The sequence below is a fragment of the Scatophagus argus genome, chromosome 4 (assembly GCF_020382885.2).
Source record: "Scatophagus argus isolate fScaArg1 chromosome 4, fScaArg1.pri, whole genome shotgun sequence".
Taxonomy (NCBI): domain Eukaryota; kingdom Metazoa; phylum Chordata; class Actinopteri; family Scatophagidae; genus Scatophagus; species Scatophagus argus.
In genome coordinates this window covers 20,203,073-20,222,921 of record NC_058496.1, presented here as the reverse complement: position 1 = coordinate 20,222,921, position 19,849 = coordinate 20,203,073, and the positions used below count along the sequence as shown (strand labels likewise).

Sequence of the window (19,849 nt, the reverse complement as noted above, 5' to 3'; positions counted from 1 at the left end):
AGATATGTTGTTTGTCCCAACTCGCACCCCGTACTTTAATCTGCGTCACACACCGTGTTTGTTCACTTTATGGTCCCGACTGAAGTTGGGGTGATAGAGAATACTAATGTCTCTGTTAGACTCGCTTTGTTGTTTTATAAAAATTTATTAAAAACAATAATGGGGAACGCGCAGAGTTACATGGCTGCCTCCCTCACCGTGTGTAGTGCGTATTTACTTTATGTGTACATATACTGTTCTCATATGTTGTTGAAGACAAATGTACTCAACAACGAGAGACTTCCAAGTTTGGTATATCTTTACATCAAATATTTGAGCAAAGTGCTGACTGGGAGGACAGGCTGCTTGTACACACCAGCTACAGCGAAGTGTGAAGTTGTTTACACGGTCCTCAAGTGCCGGTGAGTTTAATTTATAGTTGGCTCAGTTCTTTCGACCTCCTCTAAATGAGTTGTAAAGGCAACTATCACAGCTGTTTGATGGGACAAAACAGCTGTATTATTACATATCTGCAAAAGGTAGTTACTCATCCAAAACACGTCATTTGTGCTTCCAAACCCTAATGAAAAGTTATTTTTGTCATCTTGTGACAGAGTTTTTAACCCTGGAAAATGTTTCTTACAAGAAAATCTCTGTTTTGGTCCACTATTATGTAGACTGCTAACTAACTAACTAATTCAGATTTCAAAAGTAGGTTAAAATTTCCTTGGAAAGTCAGTACTGTATAACAGAAAAATAATGTGCACATTGTATGTATACAGTATATTTATAGTGTATGTGTTAAACAGGGGAACCATCTTTGATCATCCACATTTTAAGTCAGTGCATTTGTCTCCATAAGGCTGGAGACACCCATGTTGCGGAGGTTCTGCAGTGCTGCAGGTTATGGGTGGGATTATCCAGACACCGAGTACAGAGACATCCCGCTGTGCTTCCCACAGTTTCTCTGTCAGAGGCTGCTGCTTATGGTGCTGACTGATGGAAATTTCAGGCTCAGCCCAGCAGGTTAGACATTCAGAAAGTTATTTTAACAATTTAAAAAAAAAAAAAAAGCTGATTGTATTTGAATTATGTTTGATTTATTCTCACTGCCCTGATGTTTGTGTTTTATAGGTGTTCTTATGATTTTGACGTATTTTTGCAGGTCTGGTTTGTGTGCATCAAAGTTTGAAAACTCTTCAACCCGTTGATGAACTGAAGAAGGGCCTGTTCACGTTGCAGGTGCGAGTCCTGGAGTACTGGCAGACTGACGCAGGGGTGGAGGTGGACGTTTGTCTGTCTGCCATTTCTCGCACCGGATGTCCAGTGTGGGAGAGCGTTCTGACACTGCTGTCCAAAAACAAGCTCCGCAAAGCCAGCAGATGTTTAATGAGGAAAGAAAATGAGAGTGAGCAACGATATAGAGATTTCTGCTAGTAATGTTTTTTTGACCTTTTAACACCAGGAACCTAAATGAATGTCTTTCTCTCAGCAGTGTTATATTTAATGCTTTCCCAACCCGTGCAGACTCAAGCTCTTTCTGGTTATGTTTCCTTGTTGGGACAGGTCAACCGGATGAGCCTATGCCAGAAAATGTGAAGCAGGTAGAGCTCAGAGTTCCAAGGACTGCAGACCTGCAGTGTGTCTGGTCCTTCTCCGACTTCTCTCCCTGTCAGCTCCTCTATCTACCAGTCAGGCTCTTTGGCTGCAGATCGCACACTTCACCAAATCTCTGGATGCTGTCTGTCTGCTTGGCTGAAATAGAAAAGCACAAAGGTAATAGATTTTATGGGAAGACCAAACTAATTGATATTGGCAATTTAAACTGCAGCCAGTCTGGGAAAGCCTTTACGCTTACCATTAAAGGGGATTTTAAAAAAGTAGTAAGTATACATTTCACATCACTTCCCTGCTATGGCAAGTCAAAATGTCTTCTGTGATTAGAGAGGTCAGACCTTCTCATGGCTCTGGTGTCTCATCAGGGGTTGGAGTCATCACAGCTCCTATCAACATCACTGCCCAGTTTAAAGAGCCTCTGCCGGTACCAGACAGAGTGACCATCAAGTTCTGGGAGACAACCAAAAGCCAGGGTGAGTCTTGTGCCCAATGTCTCCACTTCCTCATGCAGCAACACGGAACCAACATGTCTCACATGATGGGCCTGATTTCTCGATCTTGATTAACATGGAATGTTGATATTCATTGTAAACACAGTGACCTTTTCTGGCATTTAGCTATGGTATGTCTGAGTTTGAATACTGTGCTGTAAAAATCCCCACTGTAAAATAAATGCACCATATCAACATGTGTATGAGAAGCTAATTTAATTTAATCCTTGGTGAGTCATAGTGTAAATGCAGTCGTAATATAAATCAACTTGCCGAGACACTTGAGACCTGCTTTTTATCTTCATTTCTACAGGTCAGGTTCTGTGGTTTGTTTTTTGTGTGTGTCACTAAATTGTACCAGCATCCTGAAACTGAAGCAGCTAAATGGAATTCAGCCATTAATCTTTTTTGACACCTGTGCTTTTCCTTGTGTCACACATCAAAAGGTTCCCTAAAAAGCCTTCTGTTCTCTCTTTGAAACAATAAGAGTCAAAGAGCCCAGCTTAAATCCAAGCAAAACTAATAATAAAACCATGTTTTAAGTGAATCAACTATTGATGAAATTATATCTTCATTTCATTTGGGTCTATCAGTTAATTATGCCTCTGTTGAACTGCAGAGTGTTAAGTAAGTCAGAATTTGAAACCCAAAAGCAGACGCTCTGAGACAGGATGTTAGAATGAAATTACCTTTTACTGAAGAAAAAGGAAACTCAGAATACACACAAAAATCAAAATGGCTGTCTAACAGAGAAGTCACTGAACTAAGGGAACGTTGTGGAAGATCTGGTTGGCAGAGTGCATGCGGAGTGCATGTGGTGCTCCCAGAGCTGATTCCAAAAGCAAAATTTGAACCAAAAAGAATCAGGAGCTGAGCAGGACTGGGCAGGTTAGTGAACCTGGGCACAAAGGAGACAAAGATTAGCATGCACCAAGGACTTCAAAAACCTCTCCAAGAGAAATACAGACCCTGATGTGATACCATGAGAACGCCAAGGATGGTGAGGCTGGACCGATCTTAAAATACAGCGTCGGTCGGTGGTCGGCTTTATCGGGAACAGTGTTAGATAACTGGGGATCGGATAAGATTCGTTTTATCAGCCAGGCTTTGTGCTGTAGGATTCAAAGATCTACTGTACGTGAGTACTTCGCCAGATTCCATGTCTACTGGTTGACTATACACTAGTACTAAAGCAGACATCATCCCTATGGGGACTGAAGACTTTTCAATATTTGATCCCTCCAATATTCCTGCTTGCAGCTTTCATGTATGTGGAGGTATGTCGTCTTGTATTATTCATTGGGACACATTCAGTGTATGGAAGTGAGAGAAGTGGCTTTTCATGCATCCCTGCACCACTGCAACAGTTCATATCATAGGATGACTTTTCGTGTAAAAAAGGGAGGAAGGATGGAGGTTTAATCTGGTTGTATTTTATATATTTATTTCAAAGAGAAAAAAAAAGACTTTTTCATCAGGAAAGGATTGGAGGTCAGATTTATTCAAGATTAGCACTCAACTAGTTTTTCTTTGTAATTGTTAATATTACCTTTCTCTTTCAATGAAAATAGAGAACAGAGCCCAAAAGTGAAAGTCTTATTTGATATTTTGCTGCTAGTATTTGTTTCCAGCTATATATAATAATATAATATTTGCAGCTGTATGAATGTGAAATAACAAAAAAAAAGCAGTATTTGTTTGTGATCAGTGAATGCCTCCCCGCGCTCACTCAGAGTAGTTTTAGTTTAGAGGGAGGAGGGGAGTGTGGGTGTGAAGAGCGGGTTTATAGACATCCAGACGGAGGCGAAAATCAGTGTCACCAGCTGTTCTACAGATGAGACACACACTGGGTCATCCCTCCTCTGCCATGTGATTTTCATTCCAGTGACTTGGGGAGGAGGTCGACCGTGGGAGGCTTAAGGTAAAGTAATGTTTTTGAATATTTGAATTTAAATGGATTTTTAGGAAAAGTGTTCATTTCTGTATGTATGATCCTGTAGCCATTGACTCATTATTGTCATTAATAAATAGTCTAGTAGTTTAGTTAGTGCGTAGGACAGGACTGTATGTTGTGTAATTACTGTACGCTTCTGCTGTTGGCATTTGTACTGATTTATTTCTGCCAAAAAGATAAGCCTATGATCCTTCACGAATAGAGCTCTACGTATGGCACACCACAAAATGAACTTAAAATATAAAATGCTTCAACTCAAAGTTGTCATACTAAGGTGAGTTTTAGGTTTTTAAGATCAAGACATTAGAGTTGTCAGATAAAGAAATATGGTACAAGTCTAGAGTGTACAAAGATCACACACTTCAGATGAAATTATTGTCAAATTTTCCTGTCCTGCCAGTTTAAGCTCCCTCTGCCACAGCTGAAGCTGCTTGTATTCACTGCTGTGACAAAAACAGCCACCATCCAAGTGATAATGCAATGAATGTGTTTACATCACAACTATTTTTCTTCTATTGTTGCTCAGTCACCACCACACGCTGGAGTGGAGCATGCTGACGCTCACTGGAACATGTACATTGCCTTTATTATTCATTTATAGAGTCCCGATTCTGTCATGCATACGAGTCAGTCAAGTGTAACAGGGTCAGTCTGTTAAGCTGTGGAGTGCACTGCATTCAGCATGTAGTAACATAAAGTCCAAACGCTCTTTTTGAAGTATTCTTTTAAAACTGTATTTAGTGGAAATAGCTCATTGGTCTTAATGTAACTTGTCTCCCAGATGTGTTCTTTGTTAAATTGCTTGGCACAAATCAAAATTTAAACATCAGGTTTTCAGAAATATTACATTTAGCTGCTGTAGCTCTGGCAGATAAAAGATTTCTACTGTATGAAAACACCTGACGTTCTGCCTAATCTATGTTCTGAAGTCACTTTGAGTGAAGTGTTCGTGTTTTACAGAGATGAAACACACACACACACACATACTCCTTCCTTGGTAAGAGCACTTTAGAGGAGTTCATCTGTCTCCTCCTTCAAAGAGCTGATCCTCAGGGAATTTAAGTTATTTTTTGCTTCTTTTAAAAGTACTTCATTTATTTATTCAGAGAGGCCACTACTAAATGACAGCTTGTTCTCTCTTACTGTTGTTCACAAAACAACTCCACTGCACTGACTATATTACCTGCCCCAGTTACTGCGTTAGTGAAAAATAATATCCTTACTGCAGCTGAACAATAGGACCTTGTATACAAGGGGCAAGAGATCTGAATAAGTTTGTCTGACATAGTGTCTCTTAGTTGCGATTGTACATGAACAATACATAAGGGAAAAATTAAAGGAATAAACTGAACTGAATAGTGCAAAGTAATAACAAATGTAGATGTTTCCATACAGGGCTGTGAATGAATGGTAAAATGAGGTGAACCACATGCTATATTGAACACCTACAGGAGATTTTAGAACAATGTGTTTGTGTTCATTAACATGACAAATGTAGAATATCTTTTGAAGGAACACTGAAACTGATCTGGTGGTCTTCAATGGCCCAACACTTAGTAATGTGTCAAGTAAGTGATGATTTTCAGTCTCAAATATCCTGGAATGGTTCATTTTCTGAATCAGCTGTAAAAGTTTGTTTTTCAGACACAGACCATTAGGCTTTGTGGATATCAATGTCAGCTGACTGGTCAGTTCATTTTGGTCTGTCCCAAGAATTGCCATGTAATTGGGTGGAGATATCCATGGACCCCTTAGAATAAATCCATAATGACTGATCCACTGACCTTTCCTTTATCCCCACCAGGAGGTTAGGTTTTTCACTATCCAGTAAAATATGTCAACATGTACATGTTAAATTGGCACATTTTGTACAAACCTTCATGATGCCCAGTGGATTAACCCTGCTGATATATCCTCTATTTCAATCATGAGGTTCACATTTGTGGTTCTGAGTGAAATTGAAAGCAGCACAATAGAAGTAAGTAATAAATAATGCCAATTCAGTCACAGTTATTTCAGTTGTAATCTTCTATTTTTAATTTACTTCCAATAGTCTGATACAAAAGGTCAAATTAGTGTGTCACAGTGCATGCAGCAGAGACACAAAAGCTCCTTTTCCCAGTGGTCAAAGCTCAAGAATTAACTTCCAATTTTCTGTTTTGTCTCAGTGCTGCAAGGGAAAATTCATGAAGAAGCAAGAAAAAGGCGACATTGCCAGCATCCCTCTCTCATCCCCAACAGGGAGCAGCACTGTGCAGGTCCACCATGACTACCAGAAGGTGGCTTTTAAGATGCATCCTGGGAATGGTCATGCTACAGAAAACGGTTTACAAACCAGGAGAGACCATGTCATGAGCCGAGATGGTCCAGGCAAGACGTCCTTTGTTCCAGACATCATCTCCAACAGCCAGGACCTGAGGTACAGCATGAAAGACGAGAGTGTTCAAAAGAACTCCACGTGGATGATGGATTCAAGCAACCAGGCCTATTCTGGGCAAGAGGACAACTCCACAGACCCAAACGAGAGCCTGACAGAGACGTCAACTCTGACCTTTGTGGACGCTCACACAACTGAGGAATCGGCAGAGAACCACAGCCTCCACGGGGTGGGAATGGTTTACCTCAAGGAATTTGTGCTAATAGATGATGATGATGATGGAGACATGTCACTAAGAGAGAAAACGGTGACAGACTTGTCCATCATGGATGGAAAAGCTGCTGATCTGGTGTGTGGGAGACTGCTGTCCACCTCCAGTGGCTCATTGTCAGAGTGTAAGGTGGAATCTCCTGCTCCTGAGGCGCCTCCTCCTGAGGAAGTTGAGACCGCAGACAAAAGGAAACGCTGCTGTTCCTGCTCTATTCTATGACCATGTAGCAGTCATAGACATGTGTCCAAGATCAGGACTTTGAAGCTGTCCTGGACAACTCTGGTACAAACACTGCTACATATTAATATACAGTATGTGTTCCTGTTAACGTACAGAGCACAATTAGGTATACAGTGGGTTTATTTCCTTTTCTGATTCAACTTCTCTTTTATTTAAATTTCCTGCACTTCTATCTGGCACTGATTTTACAGAGCCACTACTGGACATTAAAAACACCTATATTTCTTTAGTCTCAGAAGTTAGCCACTTGTAGATTTTTCTAAGACTCAACTATTTATATAATGATGAAGTGTCTACTTGCTGAGAGGTGTAATACTTCATGTGGGTTAAGATTATGTTTTTTAAGTTGTACATATCTCTGAAGTTTATTATAAAATGTTGAACTAAAAAATTGCATGTTCTTGTAATATTTGATCTGAATGACAGACTTTGTGATAGCAACACAAGAAGTTTGGAAAGATCAGGTGCTAACAACAAATAAAGATATCTCCAGTTACCAAATTTGTTTGTCTAGTTACTTTCTTTATGTACACACTGTGCCAAAATTGTACTGAAAAAACAGATATTGATGCACACTGATTGCATCACTATGCCAGGGTATTGTGCAATGAGTGGACCCAGCCATCTTGGTACAGTTTGCAGCAGTGCTGAAAGACAACCTGTGGACTCTTTGACCACTAATAATTCTATATGGGTCCCTTAATATGTTGAATCTACAGTAGCCCAGATGGGACAAACCAAGTACTGCTAGATGACACTAAATCCCACTCATTGGATTTTTAATTAAAATTTCTGCTTTTATTAAAGGGGATCGGTTCTTTCAACAGAATCCATGTTGATGCGTACAATATTTGAAAGCTCCACCAAAGAGCAGAGTCTTTTCTGTTAAACCTCACTCTATCAGTATGTTCTATAATCCGACTGAATCCAGTGGAAAAGAAGTACACTCATGCCGTGGCTGTTTCACTAATCAGGGATCTCTTGGACATGCAGTGCAGAAATACCACAAGAATGTTTAAGCCCAAAGATGAAATAATATTAATTTAACATTTAAATAACCTTAGCTCCTTGATAATTTTAGTTGAAATATTGTTGAAACAACTTTACAACTTATTTAGTTGTGTCATATCCAGCTCCAGTCAGACTTGGGCCCATAAAAACGTTTTGTCTGCTTTGAAAGACAGACTGGGGTTAGTCAGTCCAGTCCAGTAGGCACTGGTGTAACACAGTAGCTTGTTGGTTTGAGTGACAGAGAGACCCCATCATGGACCCTGCTGGCCTCAGAGATAGCAGTTCACCAGACTTATCTCCCCCTCCCACAGCACCCTCTGGTAGGACTCTGTGGTAGGTTCCACTGACTTAAAGCAACAGTTGTTTGTTTGTTGATTATAAAAAGACTTAGTCGAGGTTATAACCTATTTAAACATATTTGACAAACAGAAAATCTGCATCATGATATTCATAACATTTTTGATGTACAATATTAATGTTTGTAATTAATGTTAAATTGTACTTCATGTGGTTTGTCAGTTAAAAAACAAAAAACAATTGCTGTTTATAGGCATGTAGTAATGATGTGGTTAATGTGATCCAAAAAGACAATGTTATGTTTTACAACATGCCACAATGTTTATCATTCAGCAGGTTCGTTAGGCCAAATATAGCTGTTATCAGCCACAGCGGCATGATCATGCCAGAGTGAGCACTAAGCATATCGCCAACACATGTGAAGTGTAACTGAATGTGTCAGCGGATGACAGATGAAGCCACCAAACCGCCAGCTGCAGAAAGATCATTGAGAAAAGGAGACATTTCTCAGAGTGACCTCAGCTTACCCACTCACTGCATCCTCTCAATCCTGGTTATCAAGTCCTCCCAGTGTCAACATGATCCACGAGACGGAAATAAGAAAGGGCAACAAAAGAAGATGGGAGTAAAGAGGTAGAGTGACTGGTGAAGTGAGGAGCACGACGGACTCTCAGAGAGGATGGACAAGAAAAACAGAACAATGATCGTGGTTTTTCTGTTCTGTGTGATTGCAGGTGAGCATTCTGATGACAGACTTTGTCCCATTGGTCACATTTGGTGATTATTTAGAATAATTTATATTTCATTCTATGTTATGTTTTGGAGAAGGAGTGAAAGCCCTATGAAGATAGAGACTGGTGGGGTGTTCTGTCTATTTTCCCAGATATGTTAGCAGAAGGTCAGGCTCTGGATGTGTGTGCCACCTGCCACGCTAACGCCACATGTGAAGACAAGTCAGACGGCTCTGGCAAAGTTTGTAACTGCAAGTATGGGTTTGTTGGAAATGGGAGAACCTACTGTCAAGGTAGGAAAAAACTCAGAAAATCAAGAAATATCATCATCTCAACCTCAACTTTTTTTTGACTATTGACTGACAAAAAGGTTCAGTCAATATTGTGTCACTGCAGAGCCCATTTCTTGCTTCAGTTGTTTTGAGAACCGTATCTCAGTGTACTGTTTAACTATAATATGAGAAAGTTTGTTGCCAGATGGCTGCCATATTATGTTTTGCTTCAAAACATTAAGTTAAAGTCAGTCACAGACACGGATATTACCCTCACCAGTTGGTGCACAGCAGAAGGTGAATATTGGACAGATTGACACATTTAAAACAAACACAAGTCCAGATGAATGATAATGAATCTCTTGTGAATAACCCGCTGTCTGCTAACAAATGTGTCATATCAACTTTATGAGGTGGTAACATCTCAGTGGCGCTAGCAGCTCTGTGAGGCTGTACACAAGCACAGCAGCACTTTGGGCCAAATGCTAATATCAGCTTAGTAATATATAGACAATGGTGATGCATATAAACAAATGTTAGTCGTTTTAAGCATCTTTGTTTAGCATGTTAAAATGCTAACATTTATTAATTAGCTACAAGTCAGTGGGATACATCCTCTGGGCACCATTAATGTATAATAAACCAGCTATTCTCTACCAACCATCCAGTTTGCCACGGGGACAGTGGTAAGAATGCAATTCAATAAATACACTTTGAATTAAAATGCTCTGTTACCTGACCTGTTACATCTGAACAACATCATCACTGTAATCACAGCACATCATCAGATACACCAAAGACAAACATGTTTAGCAACTGTTACTTAGCTAGGTTCCCTGGGATGCAGTGGAACATGGTCTTAAGTTACAAAAGGCTGAGAACCCCAGGCATAGACATTTTGACCCATCATAGAAGGAAAAGCATTAACAATTTCAGCAGCTATTTTTATGCTGAAGTATAATCATTTTTCTCCTCCAGATAAAGATGAGTGTCAGATAGGATCCAGCAAGATCTGCGGGCAACACACTACTTGCCACAACACATATGGCAGCTACTACTGCACCTGCCTGGCTGGATACAGACCTTCTAACAACATGGCCTTCTTCATACCAAATGATGGAACACACTGCCAGGGTGAGTCTGTTTTTTCACAGGGCTGTTCAAGGCTGTAACAAATAAAGAAGACCATGAAGTAAGGCATCAAGATAGCTATGTGAAACATAATTATATTTATAAAATCCTACATTAAATTCAAATAATAAATAATAATTATAAATGAAAATATATAAAATGACACTATAAATATAACATAAATTAGAAAGTCATAAAAACGATATGGGCATTTTTCAACCATGTAGTCCTATATATAATGTTACACATTTTGTTTCAGTTATAATATATATCACCAGCACACATGGATACCTTGTATTAAAGCTCAACTATTAATTTCAGGAAAGTAATAAAATCTTCTAAAGTAAATAAATCAGTGCAGAGTGAAGACAATTTCAGCAGGCTGAAATTACAATTTGGACCTCTACCTGTAAAACAAGCCTGACAATGTAGGCAAATTACTGTTTTTATGTCACATGCTCATTTATCCTTGGTTGGGCAGACACTGATGAGTGCAGCATCACAGGCATATGTGGAGACGGAGGTCAATGCAGGAATCTTGAGGGCAGTTTTGACTGCAGCTGCCAGCTGGGTTACCAAGTCCAAAACGGAACAGAGCCCTTTCACCCTCACCACGGCAAAGCTTCCTGCAAAGGTAAAACCACATGAATGGGACTTGAATAAGCAAACTGGCATACTGAGTATCTTAGTTTAGTCATTTTTCCAGCATGAATATGAATACCTCCCAACATACTCGAAATCTACTTACAACTAGCATGTAATATAGCTTTGGGGGCTCAGCTCCAGATAATCGAGCAGGGGGCAGGAAGCTAGATAGACTTTCAGACCATTACAAAGGTTTTTCTACATTATATGTTGTCTGTGTTGCTCCATTCAAATGATACTGTAATGGTTAATACAGTCTAACTCAGTTCACCTTTTTAGATGCAGTTGGTGTAGTCAGAGGGCGAAAAGCTGAAAACTTAAGGTTTGTGTGTCCCTCTCCCACTTGTCCCAGTGGTTGACTGTGGCCAGCCTACCTCAGTGGAGGACACAGTCCTGCTCTCAGTCACAGGGACCACATACAACAGTGTGGCCATTTTTGCTTGTGACGAAGGCTTTGTGTGGAGGAGTGGAAACCACAGCTCTGTGTGTGGAGCTGATGGACTGTGGAGAGGACCCAGCATGATCTGTGAAGGTAACAAAACACAAGCCCTCTCCACAATTCTTATTTACTCTTCTAACCTTATAAAGGTATTAATGCACATTCATCTGTTCTTGCATGTTTTCAGGAGTTTCTGACTGTCAGATAAATGTTTAGAAGGGGAGTGTGAAACACACAGGCATGGTTGATCTGATCTCAATCTACATCTGGATAAATCATTACATTTATCTTGATAAACTCTATTATAATAGAACTGTAACAAGTACGCTGAGTCATGCTAGCATGGCTCTGACATTTTGGTCCACCTTGAAAAAAGCTAGTGGATGGATTGCCATTAAATTTGCTACATTAATTTTTCCCTCAGTTTTGATGATCGCTTAACTTTTTATCTAACAAATAACAAATATCAGCATGCTGACACATTTAACTAATATAATGAACATATTAAACATGACACCAGACATTATATTGTTAGCATTGTCAGTTTTATTATGCATGTGTTAGCGTACCATCTATATTAGCATCTCAAAAATGTCATAAAATTTGCACTTAACCTGATCAAAAATGTAATAAAACCCAATAATGTGATTTTAAATGAAACCAACCATACCCATGCTAATTGGTTGGTACACAAGGATGATCCATTAGACCAGAAACCACCAGAAGATGACAAAAGCTGCGTAAGATGCCCAGTGTTACACAAGCAAACAATGAAAACGGCAGGTGTTACATTATCAGTAAAATGTTATTGTTATTGTAATGTTATTACAATATTAGTCAGGATATTTTATTTTATTATTGGGTTGTGGTTTTGGTTTGGTTTTTATTATATTACTGGGTTTTATTTAATTTCCAATCAAGTTAAGTACAAGTTTTAATGCATTTTAAAGAAATTATTACATTATTGGGTGCTACAAGTCTCACTGAGCTTCTAGCATGACTTGTGGCTCTTAGACTTGCTGAATGCTAAAGCCTTAATAAGTAACTAAATGTTTTTTGTTTTTTGTATTTTTTAGTTTGATGTTACTTTGACTATTGTTTTAAAACAGACTAAAGAGGATGACATATGATGAATCTCTCACTGATATCAGCACAGCCTTTTTAGTTAGTTTTTAACCAGTTTCAGGGGCACAGGGATCATAAATCATTGATCGGTTCCTGGTGAAATCATGCAGCATGTTACTGCTTTGACTCTCAGAGGTTGACTGTGGCTCTCCCCCTGCCCTCCCTCACTCTCATGTGCTGTGGAATAAGAGCTCAAGGATGGGCACTAAGGTGTTTTATCAGTGTAACTCTGGATATCATAATGTTGGAAAGGGCAACGTATCCATCTGTACTGCTGCTGGACATTGGGAGAGACCATCTGTGCTCTGTCAAGGTACAGTCACTGTTTTATCACATGATTTCTGAAAAACAAACTAAGACACACACAGTCAACTTTTTTCTCCTTGAACTTTGAATTTCTTGATTGTGTTCAAATTACATGGTTCTTGGTGCATGTTATTCTTTGTAGAAACCTTGTGTGGACGCCCTCCTATAATTGAATTCACTGAGCATGTGTGGAATAATAATTCAGTCCCGGGCAGCAAGGTACTCTATTTTTGTAAAGAAGGCTTTTATAACAAAGGAGGACATACTGTATCAATCTGTAATGAGAACGGTCAGTGGACCCCCCCAACTCTGTCGTGCCAAGGTAATTCAAACAGTGAATGAAACTTCTGAAGTTGTTTTCTTTTCAGATATGAAAAGGCAGGAAATTATTTGTAGCATTTTCTCTCATGTCTTATTTTGCTAGTTTTAGGAAACAAATTATGACTTCTTTGAAGGATTTTCCACATCCAAACAGGTGTTTTCACTTATCATAATTAGTCTGACCATGGCCACACTTTCCAGCACAAGTGAAATCACCTGTGTGACTGTAGCAAGGAGTGCCTGTGTGCAGGGCAGATGTGAACATAACCACCTATTTCATCAAATTAATAAGAATTCATTAAAATTAAATGTTTAATTTGTGTTTTCAACATGTATTGTTTTTACTTACTTCTTTGAAATTCTGTGTACCCCCCCCCCCACCCACCCACTGTGCATCTATCATTTCTTGTCCCAGAGATTTCATGCGGGAATCCTGCTATACTGCCCCACACTGGACAAGTATGGAATGGCAGGTCCAATCCTGGAAGCACAGTGACTTACTATTGTAAAACAGGATTTTATCAAAATGAAGGAGAAAACATATCACTATGTACAAAAAATGGTTATTGGACAAAAGCCAACATTTCATGCAAAGGTAATAACTTGTTACAAAATGTTGTTAATGTTGTGGTTGTTTTCCATTGCTGTTGTCCACAGTTGACTGATTCCACTCAGTTAAATGATACAGTTTCCATTCTTGTAGAAGTTGACTGTGGTGTGCCCCTTCCCATCCCTCATTCAGTCGTGCTATGGAATAATGTCTCCACTGTGGGCTCTCAGGTGGTTTATCAGTGTATCTCTGGATATCACAATGTTGGAGATGGAAATGTATCTGTTTGCACTGCCACTGGAGAATGGGATGCAGCCTCTTTGCTCTGCCAAGGTGATAATGAAATTAGTTGAGACAATATTGGGTTACCTGCCTCAAATATAAGTACTAATGCAATCCCAATACATCATAATTTGCATGCTGTAGTTAAACAGTATGAATGTTGTTGTCATCATTTAACATCTGTCCAGCTACCAGTGGCCTACAATGACTTTCCGTCTTTTTGTTGTAGAAATCAACTGTCAAAAGCCTGTTTTTAAACCTCATGCTAAAACGCTGTGGGACGGCACATCACACATTGGCAGTGTGGTGTATTACCAATGTGAGGAAGGATATTACACAAGGAGCCTGAGAAACTACTCTGTATGTGGAGCAAATGGATTGTGGGAGGATATTGATCTATGTTGTGAAGGTGCAATGTTTGATGGCAGATATATTGACAAACCACTGTTTTAATTTCAGGATATTGCAGTTTTAAACAAAACAATTTCAAGCAATTGTTTGACATTTTGGAAAATGTGCTTATCTGCTTTCTTGCTGAGAGTAAGATGAGAAGATTGGTACCTTTCTCATATTTGTCTGATCAATTTAAGGCTACAACCAGCAGTCAGTTAGCTTAGCTTAGCATAAAGAAAGGAAATGGGGGACATGGCTATCCTGGCTCTGTTAAATGGGAAGAAATCTACCAGCACCTTAAAAGTCCACAAATTAAGATGTTGCATCTTGTTGTTTAACTCAGGCAAAAATGAAGTGTAAAAATGACGCATTGTGATTGTACAGAAGCTGTGTTGGACTATTTCAGTCTTAGTGCTTAAATTGAGCTGCATGTCAGCTCTACCTTCATAATTCCTGTAGAGACATGAGAGTGGTATAGAACTTTTCATGAAACTGAAGCGAGTGTATCCCCCAAGATGTCAAACTCTTGCTTAAAAATGTAAGTATTATTGCCATGCTTTGTAAATGCCTGAGTGAGGTGCCAACAGGGTACTCTATAAACTTTTATATACAGTATATATATATATATATATATATATATATGAGGATTTATTGTTTGCACATGAAGCACATCACAAGTGTGATGTGCACATAGAATATATCCAGAGAGTTTTCTTCTTGTTCCCTTTCTGTTGTATCTCCTGTCCAGCTGTCATGGAGAACTGGACTGTGCTCTTTGTGTTCTTCTTCATAACATATTGTATGCCTGTTAATAGTACACACAGTCTGTGCTTATCCATGTCTGTGCGCAGAAATAAGCTGTGGTACCCCTCTAAACCTCCCCCATACTAACCTCCTGTGGGATGGCACCAGTAGACCAGGAAGTGTGGTGCTGTATGAGTGTATGGATGGATTTTACCAGGAGAGTGGAAATAATGTTTCAACATGTTTACTATCAGCAGAGTGGGGGAAAGTATCTGTAAAGTGCAAAGGTACAGTGATAATCTCTGTACATGGACATGCATGTATCCAACTGTGAAAGAGTCAGTAATCAAGATGATTTGTAACATGTTATTGTTTTGTTTTTGTTGATGTTTTGATTTATCTGATGATTGTTCAGTTCTATATTGTTTCAGTTGTGGTTAGAGGCTTGCTTGCATATTCCTGTCTTGATGTTTTGTGCCTTTTGCAGGCTTTGAGGTAAATTATAATATTCTGTAAACATCACATTATCTCGAGCTGTGCTGTTTAATTTATTTCTGTTTTTGCCATCCACTGCTGAATGAATGTTGAGTAAACAACAAATGTGATTTATTCAGCTTCACTCAGCAATAGCTTTTACCACCTGATGACTCTTCCAGTGGAAGGCACTGGGAACCAAAACAAAGATAGTGTGGAATATACTTCATATAATAATGATCCTTGATCCTAATACTTGCAATCAGGGAATTAACCAATCAGGGTCATTGTTTTCCAGCTAAATGTGGCCCGGTTCCCTTCCTCTCCAACTCAGAGGTGGTGTGGCACAACAGAAGCATTGTGATCCACCGCTGTGTGGATGGATATCACAGCTGGAGGGGCAGCAACGTGTCTGTGTGTGGCAGCTCCGGGCTGTGGCAGAAAGCGACCCTGAGGTGCATAGGTAAGTAAGAACATAGCAAGTGAATGTAACCCCACTGGGAATATCTTATACTTTAAAATGACCCATAAAACATGAAGAGCTGGCCTGTCATCACTCTCTTTTCATTCCCTTATCTTCTGCAGGCTTTGAGGTAAATTATAATATTCTGTAACCATCACATTATCTCGAGCTGTGCTGTTTAATTTATTTCTGTTTTTGCCATCCACTGCTGAATGAATGTTGAGTAAACAACAAATGTGATTTATTCAGCTTCACTCAGCAATAACTTTTACCACCTGATGACTCTTCCAGTGGAAGGCACTGGGAACCAAAACAAAGATAGTGTGGAATATACTTCATATAATAATGATCCTTGATCCTAATACTTGCAATCAGTGAATTAACCAATCAGGGTCATTGTTTTCCAGCTAAATGTGGCCCGGTTCCCTTCCTCTCCAACTCAGAGGTGGTGTGGCACAACAGAAGCATTGTGATCCACCGCTGTGTGGATGGATATCACAGCTGGAGGGGCAGCAACGTGTCTGTGTGTGGCAGCTCCGGGCTGTGGCAGAAAGCGACCCTGAGGTGCATAGGTAAGTAAGAACATAGCAGGTGAATGTAACCCCATTGGGAATATCTTATAATACTTTGAAATGACCCATAAAACATGAAGAGCTGGCCTGTCATCACTCTCTTTTCATTCCCTTATCTTCTGCAGAAATCAAGCCACCTATCAGTGACCTCTTTGTCATCAATGAAAAATGTCTGCATTGGACAGCAGAGAAGTATGAGGAGGACACAGAAGTTTACAAGGTAACAGGACAGTTCATTGTCCACTTATGTCTACTTATTTGCCAGCACAGAACATAGGTGCTTTCAGTGAAGGCCTAACCTTATTCTTTCACTATACATGAATGTGTATAGCCAGTTTGCCATTTTTCATGTAATTATCAAACTCCATTTATGACTAATGCTAGATTTGGTGTCACCAGGTGACGTACACAGGATCCAGAGACTACCAAAGATCCTTTGGTGATAAAAGGAAGCGGTTCCTGAGCTCCAAGGCTGACCAGCTAGAGCTCTGTCTGAACCTGCTTCCCGTCACAAACTACAGCATCTCAGTCACAGCAGTCACTGCTAGATTCACAGCCACCATCACCACCAACACTAGTTTAGCAGGTATCCTTGTACAGTAAACTCTTACATTTATCTCTATTTTGGAAAATGTTTTCCTGCTTTCCTTCAAAGTAAAACTTGCTGTTATCAACTTCCTGTAAATATTTAGGACTGATATATTTAATTTGAGGCCGTCTTCTGTATACTGAGCTTTGTGCATTATGTATCATACACTGATAGTACCTCCAGCACCAGTTGTCTACTACAGAGAATTTGAGACTCCTGTACCAACGCTGAGGCTACACAGATCACCCAACACACTGGACCCAATAAGGTAATGACCAAGAGGGCAAGAAGCAAGGTTCAGCATCACACTCATATGTGGCAGGCAGTTGAACACACTGAAGGAACAGGTCAGTAAGGTGACTATCAGTCAATTTGGTAGAATAAAATAACAATTTATGCTATAGATTAAAAAAAAAAATCTAAGAGTATTGTCCACTAGAGGTGGAAGAAGTGCTCAGATCATGCAACTCTGTTACAAATAAAAGTTATGCATTTAAATTTTTACTTGAGTAAAGTTCTAAAGTATTAGCCTCAAAATATAGAGTTTGAAAGTGAAAGTACTCGTTATGCAGAGTGACGTATTTCAGAATAATATTAAATAAATATATTGTTGGATTACAATTACTGATGCATTTATTTGTTCATCTCTGAACACACTGAACGGTGAAGCTCGTAAAGATAGATTTACTATGTTATATAGTTTATGTTCTGGTGTAGATTGTGAATGTTAAAGTTTTATCTTAATCTACAGTATTACAGCCTAGTTTATTTGTTAATTATGTTTTGTATTATCAAATAAAATCTGTAATGTAAATAGTTAAAGTTGCCAAAGAAATGTAGTGGAGTAAAGAGTACAGCATCTGCCTCTGAATTGTAGTGGAGTAGAAGTATAATGTAGCAGAAAATGGAAATACTATGAAGGTGCAAAGTACAAGCACCTCAAATACGTAGTCAAGTATATTACTTGAGAAATGTACTCAGTTACTTTCCAACACTATTGACCACAAAACCAAGTATTGGTCAGCCTATGATGAGGGCTGAATCACATTCATGCACGTATCATGTTATCTTAATGATGTTCTCAGGAGTTAAACATTTGCCATTTGTGAATTATCATGCAGCTAGTGATAAGTGACAGGGCTCAGAATTGATTTGCATACATGGGATCACACTGTATCCAAAAAAACACATCTACAAAAAAAATCCCTCTTTGCTCAAATTATTCTGTGCTATTCTGTTCTATGCTCAAATCAAAATGTTGCATAAGACCTTTGCAAAATAAATGATTTGTTGTTGTTGTTCTTCTTCTTCATTTGGCAGTTTGTACCAGGTGTTTGTGATTCCTGTAGAGGGGATTATGATATTTGACTGCTCCTCTCCTGTGAGCTCAGACACATCAAGCCAAATAAAGTCCTCATCAGAGTACATCACTGCCCAGATCGATGTCAGGCATGTCGAGACAGAGATAAACTTTACTGTGGGGGATGGCCTCTACCATGGGGGCTTCTTTAATGCCCCACTGGAGAACGGCAGGAACTATTATATCATTTTACGAGCCGTCAGTCAGTGGAAAACGGTAGGTGAAACAGTATAAAAATGTATTGACTTGCAAACTGTATGAGACTTTACAATTAAATTATGTGAACATTTTCTCTAGGATTTAAAAAGTTCCTGTGTCCTGTGGGCCAAAGTAAGAGGTAATTTACTGGCTAAATGACTCAAACCCCACAGTGTAATTTATGAAATTTTGACTTTCGGATTTTGGAAAATTTTACCTAGTTGCAACAGTCTTAGTTTGTGCCAGAGGGCAACAAATACAAAAACATGCAAATGTAGAAAGTACCAGTTACTCAGTCAGTATTTCCTTGTTCCAGGAACATCATATGTTCTGAGGGTTTCATCTCTGTTTGCTGCTGCATCAGTAGGACTGGTTGCTTTGGTCATCTTGGGTCGATACAGTTTCATCTGGTATGGAAGACAGCAGAACACAGTACATTATCCACCCCGTTAATGTCTTTATGTGTGAAACGACATAAAAACACAACAAAGAAATGTAAGAAATGCGTGATCACTGGATATTTCAGCTTTAATGACAGCAAGTTCAATACTAACATAATAGTTATGAATTGGAATCAGAGCTTGCAAATTAAATGGTCATTTTTATTTTGTAATTTAATGACCTGGTTTCCCTGTGTGTTCTTTTGCAGGTTTTTCAAGAAGACATGACACTCTTCAGTGAAATCAGCAATCTTGTTTTCAGTATGACAAAATTAAACCTTCTACCTGTACATTTTGTAAATTTACAGAATAAAACTTTTTTTTTCAGAAACTACTTGATGTGTACTTAGTGGATGTTTGAACATGCCATTGGAATGACAAGCGACCTTTTTCGATTTGATGTTTGATAAACCCTCTGATACAATCCTATCATCAGTAATAATGCAGAGAAGAAGAGAAGTTGAAAAGAAATTGTTTCCAAATGCAAAGACGTGGTTGATTCATCAACCTTGTTCAAGACATGGTATTAAACCTGAGGTTTAGCTTCCCTCACTCAGTCACTTACATCAGTCTGACC

General features: G+C 39.1%; 2 protein-coding genes and 1 long non-coding RNA gene across 18 annotated transcripts in view; 2 read left to right on the top strand and 1 right to left on the bottom strand.

The window, feature by feature from the left end:
• Positions 1–19,849, bottom strand: part of LOC124057782 — a 1,110,263-nt gene that overhangs the window by 367,566 nt on the left and 722,848 nt on the right. The gene's annotated exons all lie outside the window — the stretch shown is intronic.
• si:ch211-12e13.1 lies at positions 70–7,425 on the top strand. Of its 6 annotated transcripts, none has more exons than XR_006843160.1 (7): positions 70–401; positions 842–1,005; positions 1,145–1,387; positions 1,546–1,755; positions 1,962–2,069; positions 3,973–6,019; positions 6,210–7,425. XR_006843160.1 is itself a non-coding variant. In XM_046386300.1 (7 exons), exons 1-6 carry the CDS (start codon positions 70–72, stop codon positions 4,005–4,007), a joined length of 1,092 nt encoding a protein of 363 aa, XP_046242256.1. In that variant the 3' UTR covers position 4,008; positions 6,210–7,425. The 6 variants fall into 6 exon arrangements, 5 of the variants coding, with proteins under 5 accessions (XP_046242256.1, XP_046242255.1, XP_046242254.1 ...); XM_046386300.1 differs by having other exon boundaries at positions 3,973–4,008; XM_046386299.1 differs by having other exon boundaries at positions 3,973–7,425.
• susd1 (sushi domain containing 1) lies at positions 8,121–19,606 on the top strand. 11 transcript variants are annotated; one of them, XM_046386238.1, is made up of 20 exons: positions 8,128–8,971; positions 9,121–9,261; positions 10,219–10,374; positions 10,853–11,005; positions 11,369–11,548; positions 12,714–12,893; positions 13,029–13,208; positions 13,623–13,802; positions 13,896–14,090; positions 14,269–14,448; positions 15,284–15,463; positions 15,949–16,113; positions 16,521–16,685; positions 16,811–16,905; positions 17,085–17,271; positions 17,449–17,542; positions 18,595–18,850; positions 18,932–18,971; positions 19,149–19,327; positions 19,482–19,606. In XM_046386238.1, the coding sequence occupies exons 1-19, from the start codon at positions 8,917–8,919 to the stop codon at positions 19,283–19,285; spliced, it is 2,919 nt and encodes a 972-aa protein (XP_046242194.1). In that variant the 5' UTR covers positions 8,128–8,916; the 3' UTR covers positions 19,286–19,327; positions 19,482–19,606. The 11 variants fall into 11 exon arrangements, 6 of the variants coding, with proteins under 6 accessions (XP_046242197.1, XP_046242194.1, XP_046242196.1 ...); XM_046386240.1 differs by having other exon boundaries at positions 8,129–8,971; positions 19,149–19,242; XM_046386239.1 differs by having other exon boundaries at positions 8,130–8,971; positions 13,911–14,090.